General features: G+C 37.2%; 1 protein-coding gene across 2 annotated transcripts in view; it reads right to left on the bottom strand.

Moving 5' to 3' along the window:
• Positions 1 to 2663: 2663 nt before the first annotated feature.
• The window catches only part of FEZ2 (fasciculation and elongation protein zeta 2), a 57519-nt gene continuing 47939 nt past the window's right edge, over positions 2664 to 12243 (bottom strand). For both annotated transcript variants that reach the window (XM_084624984.1, XM_084624985.1), the window contains one exon: positions 2664 to 7822. In XM_084624984.1, the coding sequence (XP_084481110.1) occupies positions 7806 to 7822 (17 nt within the window). In that variant the 3' untranslated portion in view covers positions 2664 to 7805. The remainder of the gene's footprint in view (positions 7823 to 12243) is intronic.

Genomic DNA, 12243 nt, shown 5'->3' with positions numbered 1-12243 from the left:
TCAGATCCCACCCCATCTAACATCCCATCACAGGCCATTGGGCCTATTTACCATGAATATTTAAACTTTTATGATAAAGAGATTGCAATACAGTACTTGTATTAGGTGATTTGAAAAATACTATTTCTTTTGTTTTTTACAGTGTAAATATTTGTAATCAAAAATATAAAGTGAGCACTGTACACTTTGTATTGTGTGTTGTAATTGAAATCAATATATTTGAATATGTAGAAAACATCCAACAATATTTAAATAAATGGTAATCTATTATGCGATCAAAATTCTTTTTTTTAATCATACAATTAATTGGGGTTATTTTAATCACTCGACAGCCCTAATTTAGGTGTTCTCTTTGTGTCTCTGATCTGTCCAGCCATGATCCATCAGTTCCAATGAATCTCCAGAATAAATGTTTTGTCTTCTGTCTTGGAACTGAGGGCCCTGGTTCTGTGGAAATGCCCAGCATAGAGAATCTATAGTTGCTTCTGGATTTCCTCAACACCGGTGGCCTTCTGTGGTGTCAGATCAGATGACTTTGGTACCGAATGCTCAGTCTCTTTTGAACTGGAACTTGGTGCGGAGACTGTTGGTCTAAGTACCAAAGTTTTCCTGGAACTGGAAGGGCTCTGAGCTGAACCAAGCCTCTTGGTTTTTAACCACATAATGCCTTAGGAACCTTAAACCTGGAGGATACGGTAGATAAGGCTTCTTGCAGAAGAGCTTGGAGTGTTTTGCCTCTCTTTTTTCTAGCTCATGGTGTGAAAGTGCTGCAAATAGAGCAACATGAAAGAAAATGTCCTTCCTCCAAGCATTTTAGGCAGAGCGCATGGGCATCAGAATCCGTAACAATGCACATCTTTTTGATCATTGTGTTCTGATCTTTGGATCTGCCATAATAATCTGCCATAATAATCTAAAAAAACTAATACTAACACTTAAACTAACTCTAATGCTAACTATATAAAAAAACAACTGGACACTTATCCCAACTATTTAAATGATCTTGATCCATAGAAGATTATCATCCATCCATGTCAGAGGAACTGAGGCCGTAACTGCAAGCACCCTATTTAAAGTCACACCGTCGGAATGTGTTTGGAGCTTGGGGGCAGAGCAGGAAGGGCTAGGACTGCTAGTAGAAGGCTGCACCATTCAATGGGACCAGTCAGTGCACATCCCAAGCATGGGGAATATGCAGGGGACACTCGAAGAAGAGCCAGTTTATTTTTTTTTCTGTTCTGACTCCAATATATATAATCCCAGATCAGTAAGGCAGTATTTAGTCCCAGAATCACACACCAGTTTAAGATGCATCCGATGAAGTGAGCTGTAGCTCACGAAAGCTTATACTCAAATAAATTTGTTAGACTCTAAGGTGCCAGTAAGTCTTCAGTTTAAGATGGTGAGCCAGATATGGAAGAGAGGAGTATTACCTGCACACAAACTGCCTAGAGTTCATCGCCAAAGTGTGTGCTATAAAGAGGCTCATGAAAGACAGTATTATCCTGTGTTATCAAATCTATAAACAAGCTGGGGTTCTGAGGCAACAGAAAAAGCCAACTCTAGTGAAGGCATACTGGGAATACTTCCTTCTGCACCAAATCGCTGTACTTGCAGAGCATATTCCTGGGCTATTCAGTTTAGCAGCAGGCTGGAACTCCCCACGCTCTGTGTTCTGGTGACTGAACCATCATGACCGAAGTAATCTCTCTCATCCAAAAGGAAGTGACACCTCTAAGGCTGGATCTTTTTACCTACTGCCTAAGCTCATAGCTGAAGCAAATCTTTAGTTTAGCAGTTAGCTATTTTGCTGCACAGAGTTTCTTTCAGCAGAGTCTGAGATATCAAGGTCCTGAGTATAACACAGGCAGATAGTTCACTGCCACTGAAGAGTGCTTTTCTGTGGTATGTAGAAATATAGCCTAACTCCACATATTATGCCAATTTTGACCACGATCCTTGATTGTGTGTGTTTCAACATGAGAAAATATGAAGCTAGGATAGGGGACCTCAGGGCAAGGGCCAACTGTTAATGTCCTTCAGAAAGCCTTACCTCTCTTTCTTGCTCCAAAGCTTAGGTAAACTTGAGGTAGCAGCAGGAATCAGAAAAGGAGCCAAAGGTCACTTTACATGCGACTAATTTGTCAAAGGGCTTCTTTACACCCAGTTACTCATTCTTTTCCATTTGGTTCTTATATTGTCCACAGCACAATGTTATCTGAGTGCTTCATATTTGGAGGTTGGCTCTAACAAAGACTTTAAACACAGTATATAAGGAGCTTCCAAATTTTGACAAACTCAAAATATTCCTAGGAAGTTTTTGAGGCAAGTTATTATGTTCTCCCCACTCCTCCTCTCTCCACTTTGTAAACAACATTTTCTGTTAAGTTTCTGAAATGAAAGTCCCAAACTGAGAACCCATTACAAGATATTGACCAGAAAACACAAAGGATTTCAGATGTTTACTCGTCAATTATTTTAATTATGGCTAATCATCTGCACTTTCCATGGTAGGTTTAAAGACCAAATTAAAGAATCTTCTTTTAATGCCATTATTGTTTTCCTGGTGCATATCATGGTATCTTCAAATTGTTGTATAATAATGGATACCAAGATTTTTTACCTACTGAGAAGATTAAAAAAAGAGAATTAGAAACAATGGATTTCGCTGTCTGTTATTTATTCAGGTATTTTAGAGAGTGTCCCTAAAAACTGTTTTTCCACTGAATAGTGGTACTCTAAGTCAAGCACAGCATTGTTTGCACGTAAAACATTTAGTACAAAGTTCTATATGTTGGATAATAGCAGTAATAAAAAGAATGAGAGGACATTCCTCAGGGTACCCCTAGATAGAAGGAATTTGTCTGAAGATACAAAATTAACTGAAATTTTAGCAGCACATTAGATGACAGGACATTTTCTGTCTTAATTGAAACCATGCAATTGCTAGACATATATTCTGCAGTTCCAAGTGAGCTGGGCAATTGCCTTTAGACATCTAGGGATATTGCAGCATCTGGGAAAACTGGTTGTATCACTAGATTACAGACGTCTGTGTATTATCAAACCATGAGCTTGATTATCATCTCAACAATTAAAAAGGGACTAATTTCACTGCAGTAAAACTGGAGAGATCAAACTGGTGCTTTATGTTTTAACAAACCAACCCAAACAAACCAAGGAAGCTTTCAGTCCCTTCCTGACAGACTTAGAGGGATGTTAGGTTAAAGTGCTTCAGTGGATTGTAGCTGTCATAGTTGGCGTCATAGTTGGAGAGGCAGTCCCAGAGCTACCTATGACCTACACCATTTTAGGGCTTTATAAATTAAAAATAACATCTTAAATTAATCTGGAAATTAATAGGAAGCTAGTGTAGATTGATGATCAACACAGGTGTGAAGTGCTCTGCACTGTTGCCAAGCACACAAGCTGCCACATTCTGCACTAGCTGTAATTTCCGGGTGGCATTAAGGCATATAGGATGTTGAGGTAATATGATCTGGAGGTGACAAAGGCATGAATTACGGTGGTGACATCCCAAAGAAAAGGTCACAACTTCCTGACCTAGCATTGATGATACAAAATATTCTTGAAACACTACTTGAAACAGCTGAGGATCCAATGAGACCAAGACTCTCTCCAGTAGAAGAGAGCTGATATTATTGTTGATGTTTTTCTGGTAGTTTGCCCCAGTCAATGAGCATGCTTCCTACGTGGACTGAATCTCAACTAGTTTGCCCTCTTATTCCAGCCAGTCAATGGGTAAATCTATAAAATGAACCATCTAATTCCATGAAATGGGGAGAGGACAACTGTATATCAGCTTTCTTTGGTGAACACTGATTTTTGGTGATTTAATACCATTTAGTTTTTAAAGATGTCTTGCTCCCAGACTTGCCCCAAATTAAACATGCTTAGTAGGGGCCTATCCTTATGAGTTCAGGGAATCCTTGCTAGTACACTGAAATTGTCAGCAACTGCTCTCCGACGTCACTCTCTCAGTGCTCTCGAAATATCCAGGAGCTAGAGAATTCTGGCTCTTTGAAAAAGCACAAGACATAATATTGCTTCAAGGCCCAACCGCACAGAGAACCTTAAGTGTGTAAAAGTTGCAGAAAAAAGTTACTTGCAGACTGCAAATTTATTTGCTGGTTTGGGTGCACATTAACTATTTTCAGCTTTTGTTGCTCAGTGCCAGGCTTTTATAGGTGAGGTTTACAAAGAATACTTACACAGGGACAAACATGGCTACAACAACACTGCATACAGAATACTTAAAAAAATTCAATTCAGTCCGGTAGGGCAGACAATTTTTGTCAGGAACTTATCCACAGCTAAGGAAATTTTTAGGAAGTTCAGACTACATAGTATATTTTGGTATATCCTTTGCACTTTTTTGGCAATGTCTGTTTTCCTACAGTGTTAAATGCTAAGACTTATTTCAATTCTATTTTTTTCCCCCAATGCTTTTTTGATTTTTCCACTACCCGTGTTTCATTTCTTTTTTCCTCTTCTCCCATGTTTCCTAGCACCCTGCATTTCCTGTTCCGCCTCCACTCTCCCTAACACATTCTTCTTAGCTAATCCTCTCCATCTATCATCTCTTACCTCCCTTTCCTAGCCCAGGAGTAGGGGTACACAGGGTAACTTGAGAGCATTTGTTTCTTCTACCTATTTAAAGAGGGAAAAAAGCTCATGGGGACATTTCTCCCCCCATTCCTAACTCAGCAGAGGGCCAGGGAATGGTCAAGTCATGGGGAAACCTTTCCCCATTTCTGGTAAAGGAGATGGGTAGAGTATGGTGGTTCTCTGCATCTCCCTTTCTCATTCAAGGAGAGAGGCAGTAAATCAGGAGACACCTCTGTCCCTGCCTTTCCAGCTAAAAGTCCTCTTCGCTTCTCCCCCTTATAGGGCTTGATCCTGCAACCACTGACTTCAGTGGTTCAGGATCAGACACACAGATCTCTGTAGTGGCTCCCAATATTGTATTCAGGAAAACAAGCCCAGTAGTTGCAATCCCCAGAATCATTACTATATTAAACAATCACCTCAATTCTCAGACAAATAACTTCACTAAACTTTCAGTTGCTCAATAAATAAAGAAAACAATACAAAAATACCAAAATATTAGTTAAAAAAGCCTACCAAAATATTAGTTAAAGCCAACAATGTAATTTAGCTTAAGTGTCCCAAAGAAATGTTAGAAATAGGATACTCTGCAATCACTTGGCATCACAAATGGCAAAGTGATGGCTACAGTGGAAAATTCCAAAAGCCTCCCCCAAAACAAACTATTTTAAAAAGTATGGAAATAATAATAATTGTACATAGATTTGAACATCCCTACATTACATACAAATCTACACATTTGCTTTGAGGGAAATTTTGCCTGCATCTGAATGTTGACGAATGACATGCAGGGAGCATACTGAAAGATCTACCTGGCACCTTGACTCCAATGCATTGGACTTCATGCCTTTGAGACTGATGAGGCAATGTGGAACTCAAGTCTGAACTGTATGTGATAATTCAGCTCTACCAAAAATTATAGCTCCCAGTACGGCCACCATTCAATTCTACTGTTTTTGACAACTTCTTCCTTGAAAAAGCAGCACTGTTCTGGAGTTGGTCTCACTGAATGCACAGAGGAATGCCAAGCACTAATGGGTTCTATTACTGCAAGATGCTGAGCACTCTGGCCCTGATCCACTTAAGCCTGTGTAACTTTAAGGACTTAAGTAGTCCCACAGAAATCACTGTCTTAAGTTCTTTGCGAGATCAAGGCCAGAATGCTCAATACCCTGCAAGACTGAACCTTATTGTCAGGCATTCATTTTAGGACTAGATAGCACCAGGAAGCACCTTTGAATAGAGCTGGCTTGAAGATAAATAATGGTTCTCACCAGGTTTGAAGCCACTGATCTGTTGTTTCTCAGTTTCTATACTGAAATAATGGAATAGGATTATTTCTTAGTTGAAAACTAGAAGACAATAGGTTAAAAAAATTCTACAGAAAAATAACACATTCAGCAAAAAAACACAAGGAATGCCATGTTGAATTCACAACATATCAGCAGAGGAAACAATGTCTTTCTTTATAGAGGAACTATTAAAGAAAAAGAATAATACAGGCAAGAATGTCTTCACAGAAACTTAACCATTTAAGCAGATCAGAAGGAGCATCTCATTGACAGGTGAAATAATACTTAGCCATTATCCTGCACAAGCAGGTTGTTCACTGCTGACCAAGTGGTGTAATGGCTATAAATTCTGAGTTCTGAATATTCTGGAAAAAAAAAAAAAAGACAGGCACAACGGACACACAATACTGAAGTTCAATTATAATACTCTAACTGAATCTAGAGGAAAAGTGCATTACTGAGTGACAGAGTGCCATGTTCATAATTAATGTGCTCTGCTAATCAAGTGGAAGAACTCATAGTATCTGCTACTAATAAGCAGATTCTTAAAATTATTACATTGTGGAAATTATTCTCGAACAGATTCTTCATCACTAAGATTTTAAGATAAAGGAACAGAAAAATTCTTGAGAAAAATGTTTGATTATAAGCTCTTCAGGATTGTATCTTCCTATGTATTGGTATAGTGGCTGGCTCTGGGGGCTTCTGTAAGTATAAATATATAATAAATAAGGAATCAAACCTAAAAACAGTCTTTCTTTCTTTCTATTGGCATTTTCTTCTCTTTTCACACCACTGGACTTACTCTAAGAATAGCAAAGATATTTAATGTGATTTATAAAATATGTTCCCATCAACGACATCTAGGTACAGGTATAATATCATGACAGACAGGGAGTTACAAGAGCCAGATCTGTAGGATGCCTTTTATAAGTACATGACAATGAAAGTTTCAATATAACATTCTTGGAAACAAGAATGACCATTTCTCAAACACAACACATAATTTAAAGGATACTCAGCATCTTAAAATATTTGTTTACATACTGCAGCCTATAAAATATTATCCTAAGACCAAATATTTAACATGAGTACTAAAATGATAGAAGTAATGAGGGAACATATCAGGTCTCAATAGACATTAATTATTAAAAACTGAACCAACAGAAAAAATCAGAGTGATGAACTGAAGAATTTTCTAATATTTTCATGTTTATGTAAATCAGGTAGCAAGTAAAGGGAGCAGACACACGGATTCTTCTTCCTGAAGAGCATCAGAACATTTGTTCAATGTCTGAACAATACCGTATTATAGTTTTAATCTAAGTTACTGCTTTTAAAAAAAAAGTGTTCAGTGCCAGTTTCCACTATCACTGTTTTGGAGCGTCCACTGAAGAACTTCAATGGAATTCTTCAGGGCAGGCTTGGCTATGATCCCTTTTGCATGTTTGAGATAAGAACAGAGGGTTTTTTTGTTTTTTGTTTTTTTTTATTTTTACGGCAGATTAGTTAAAATTATAGGCTTATTTTATTTACAGTATTTAAAGTTTAGTTTTCTTTCCCCAACAGTGAAATATGTGGGAGGGATTACTACATGTTACACAATGTAAAATAGATTTTAAAAAGCCAAACCAAAGCTTGTGAGTAAAACTGTACAATGTTTGTTCTACGCTCAAGCACATTGCACCATCAAATGAAAAGTGCATACGTTCTATCATGCCTAAAAGGCCTACTGTATGATCCAAAAATCCAAACAGACATGGAAAGTAAATACATACAGGTTTAGATACAGTGCCAAATGAAAAGAAAATACTATGAACTATCTCTTGAAAGCTTCTTGTCACAGGAAGGAGCATGGTTACTTCTGAAGTAAAGCAGCACTTTTCATGTCGGACACAGAACTGCAAAAGAACCACAAATATACAGGCATAAACCTCATTAAACACAGTGTGCATAAACAGATTGCAGGGTACAGTAAACAAACATGAAGAATGCTTAGTTCTATACTATAAAAGCAGTGAATAAAATCCAGAATTGAAACAGTTGATTAAACTGCAACCCTCTTCCCAAAAGAAAACTTTGACAAAAAAAATGCTATCACTAACTAATATTACACAGAAATGAGTTAACTAAAGATCATGTCTTAACAATGGTGTTTTTACACTTTACATTTTACAAGCTTGTCTATCCTGAGGAATTAACTATAATTTCATGGAACATTCAAGAAAAAGTGGAAGTGCTACCATGCAGTGAAATATTAAAATATGTACTGAAAATTTCAGATGACAATTCTAAGCTTGATGTGTGTACCCTGTGAATCATGTAAAGTGGGAAGACATGTTCTTCACATGTTTCTCATTCCTGTTTCACATCTAAGAGACAAACCTCAGAGCAATCCAGCTTTCAAACCAATGCTAGCACAATACAAAAGCAAATAAAGTAGTCAGGTGTAACAAAGAAACACACAAACTTTAAATAATAAAGACAAGAAAATAAATTCTCATGATCAGAAACACTTTCAAAATTTAAAAATAAAAACACTGACAGTTACATTTTTGCCTTTTAATATAAAACAAAAAATCAGTTTCAGTCCTTATTGGTAACTTAGAAGATCAGGTGTGGGATAAAATAAACAAGTTCAAAGATGGGAAATCATACCACTTCCACAATCTAAATAGTCGGGGGTCAGAAGAATAATTAAAAACTATTTAAATTGCCAGAAAGACAAATACACACATTTTCTTCCATTTTACTTGGTGGTATGTGTAGCAATATTTTTCTTGAACTACCTTAAGTCATAACCACTATTTTTTCATTTATGGGCAACGAGGCAAGAATACTCCGATTAGTTACAAGTTTTAAGCCAGTCAGTTTGTGTTACTGTAAGAATGGAACATTTTAAAAAGGAGCTTACTCTGGTTAAGCATCCATATGGACTTAATAAAGTAGTTTTTCAAATAGGAAAGTATTATCTATATTTATAAAAGTCTGTGTGTCAAGAATAAGCAAACCTAATTGGCTTTCATAGATGAGTTTATCATAATGGTAATATATAACGCATGCAAAAAACCTACTGTAATGTATTGTTAAGGCTAGAGATTTAATTTAACAAATCAAAAGATTCAAGCTATAGATATCTATTTAGGTTTTTTTACACATGGCCATCAGCAAATTTATCTTTGGCCCTTTGTATTCATGTATTTCAACAAAGTCTATATATAATCATGCCACACAATAATGAAAAATACTACATACTATATTCTCACCAATTACAAATAAGTTTTATTCCTTTGTGTATAATGATGTAATATTTACCGAATAGCATCCCATTATGTGATCATGCAATGAGATTACAGTAGTGTAATGCATACTGTGTATGTAAGTAGACAGAGTGAAGGCTGCTGTGAGAATATTAAAGGGAAATGATTAATTTAATCATACTTATCTGAACATTTTGTACCTACTATTATTGCAGGTAACACCCAAGAACATTCACTAGCAGAGATTACAGAAAATACATTAATCTCTGCTCTGCAGTTTGCACGAAGTGCTGTAAAATGCACAAACTAAATAGTTATTTTCATTATTTCCCCTGCTTTTGTTGGTCTTTCACATGATAATAGGAGAAGAATTTTTTTTTAAAAGAAAAATTTTGTAAACCACAAAAATTGGGAGATTAACTGGAGAAAGTATACCACCCAAAAATACTTTTAACTCATTATTTGAAATTTCCAATTTCAAACTGATGGAATACTTTTATTTAACTGAAAAATTTAAAATCTTGGCCTTGATTCATTAATATAGATTTTTCCTGACACTAAACACATCCCTCTCCTTCAGATCACTAACATCTCAGACTTCTGCTTCCTCCATTCTGGCTTGGGATTGAAACATGGCTATTATGGTTTTCAAGTGCCAAACATATTCACAACATCTGCATACCACCTTCAAACGACAAGCCTGGGAGCTTATATTCATAACTTTGCTACACACTGAAAATCATGGACTTAATAAAGACATAGTATTTACGGCTTGTTAGAACAATCTGTAACCCACTAAAACCACCTTTTTTGCTTTATGATTGCAGGGGTGTTAACTGGCCTCTTCATCACTTCTCTTACCATATGTGTTAACTACGTATGCTAAACAATGTGTTCCACTTTGTATTTAGCTGTGACACTTTGGGTATGTCTACATTGCAATTAGACAACCATGCCTGGCCATGCCAGCCGACTTGGGTTTGCAGGGCTAGGGCTAAAGGCCTATTTAACTATGGTGCAGATGTGTGGGCCCAGGCTGCAGCCCAAGCTCTGGGATCCTCCCATCTCACAGGATCTTAGAACCTGGGGTCCAGTCCAAGCCTGGACTTCTACGCCACAATTAAACAGCCCCTTAGCTTGAGACCCACAAGCCTGAGTCTGCTGGCATGGCCCAGCTGCAGGTGTCTACTGCAGGGCAGATATACTTAAGAGTATCTGTCCCAGACCTGAAGAGCAGCTCTGTGTAAGCTTGAAAGCTTATTTCTTTCACCAATAGAAAATGGTCCAAAATAATAAATTACTTCATCCACCTTGTCTCTCAATCATATTCAGAAAGATTTAAACACATCTGGAATGCAGCCTAGACAATGTCTGACTGAATTTCACGTTAGTATTTCCCATCTAAAAAGCATACACTGACCCATATCTTGCTGAATAATGAATTACAATGTACTAAATATAAATCACTAAGCCCCTTTCATTACCAACTACATAAAGATGGAAACAATGGTGAATTGTGACAAAGAAGAACAAAAGGATTTTAGACTGCATCAAAAATAGTATGAACAAAACAAGGGAATTATTCCATTGTGCAATACCATGAAAAGACCCTGTCTGGAACTGTGGGTCTAGTTTTGGGTAACTTGCCTCTGAAGAGGTACACATTTTAGAGAGGATTTGAAGAAGAACTACATAATTGATCACTGGAATGAAGGGTGTGGGCTATGAGGATGAGCTGAAGTCATATTTTTAAAGTAAGTTTATTTTTAACATCAGTTTTAAAGACTTTTTTGAATGGCAAACACAATGCAAAGTATTTTGATACCAAACACAGAGATCCACTAAATCATCCCTTCCCCCCCCTGCATAATGTGATGCCTCAGTGGAAACGGCCCCAAGTTGGCTGGCCTTTTTAGCTATTTTACTTCATTACACATTCACATCCAATTTGTTCTAGGTCTCTTTTGGCATTGGTACCTTTGAGGATCTTCCCATTCACTCACTTAGATGCGTTACCTGGCATTTTTACCAGTTAGAGCTCAATTTATTAATTCCTCCCTCTATTTCATACCGTTTTTAGCCTTTCTGCTTTATTAGTTCTCAACACCTAATTTAGTACCAACTTCAATTTTCTTATTTATCATTTGTAGCATTATAGTGCCTAGAGATCCTATCCAAAATCAGGTCCTATTGTACAAAGTGCTGTACACATACACAAGCAGATACAGTACCTGCCCTGAAGACCTCATTTTATTTAGACAAGACAGGCAAAGGGGGAAAAGAGAAACAAAGACATAGAAAAGAGAAGTGACCTGGCCCTAGGTCACACAGAAGATCAGCGGCAGAGCTGGCAACAGAAATCAGATTGCCCAAGTCCTTGCGCAGTGCCACAGGCAGTAGACTAAGCTGTCTTTCCCAATTCATTAGCATGTTGTTCTACACACTCAACCATACCAGTGATGAAGCTATTGAAGACCAAACAATACAGTAAGTTCAACAAAACCCTACCACACATCCCAACTCAATGCAGTAGTTACTACCTGTGTTTAGTCCTCCACAAAGTTGATAATCAACATGTCAGTACTCAACCATATTTGAGAGAACTTGACACTTCGTATAAAAATGCTTTAATGAAATCCAGCGAATCTCTCTCTGTTTACCTCAACTAATTTTTTGATTCTACCAAAAAAGCAATGACATTTGGCAAGATCTGTTCTTTACAAAACGTATGCTGTTTGTTGCTCAGTATTCCATTTACCTATAGATGAACACCTCTCTCTCCATGTTTGTTCCATGAGGAACTGAAAATGGCATTGCTAAAATTGTTATTTTATTTTCTCCTCCAATCCTTAGTTCTAAACAACTGCTCAACAATAACTGTCAGAGTTTTCTCACGTTACCTAATTCCCTTAATATGCATATCGGCCAGATGTGCGGGCCTGAATACATTCATATTTTTTAAGTATTCCCTTCTCTGCTTTTTATCAAAAGTGCAAATTGTGCCTGGATACAAGGGTTCACTGAAGATGATAGCCACTTAATAAGGACTTTTAGTAGAGAAC

The sequence above is a fragment of the Lepidochelys olivacea genome (genome assembly GCF_965140295.1).
Source record: "Lepidochelys olivacea isolate rLepOli2 genome assembly, chromosome: 3".
Lineage (NCBI taxonomy): Eukaryota > Metazoa > Chordata > Testudines > Cheloniidae > Lepidochelys > Lepidochelys olivacea.
Note: the sequence above shows the minus strand (reverse complement) of the source record. Positions and strands in the feature narration are given on the sequence as shown.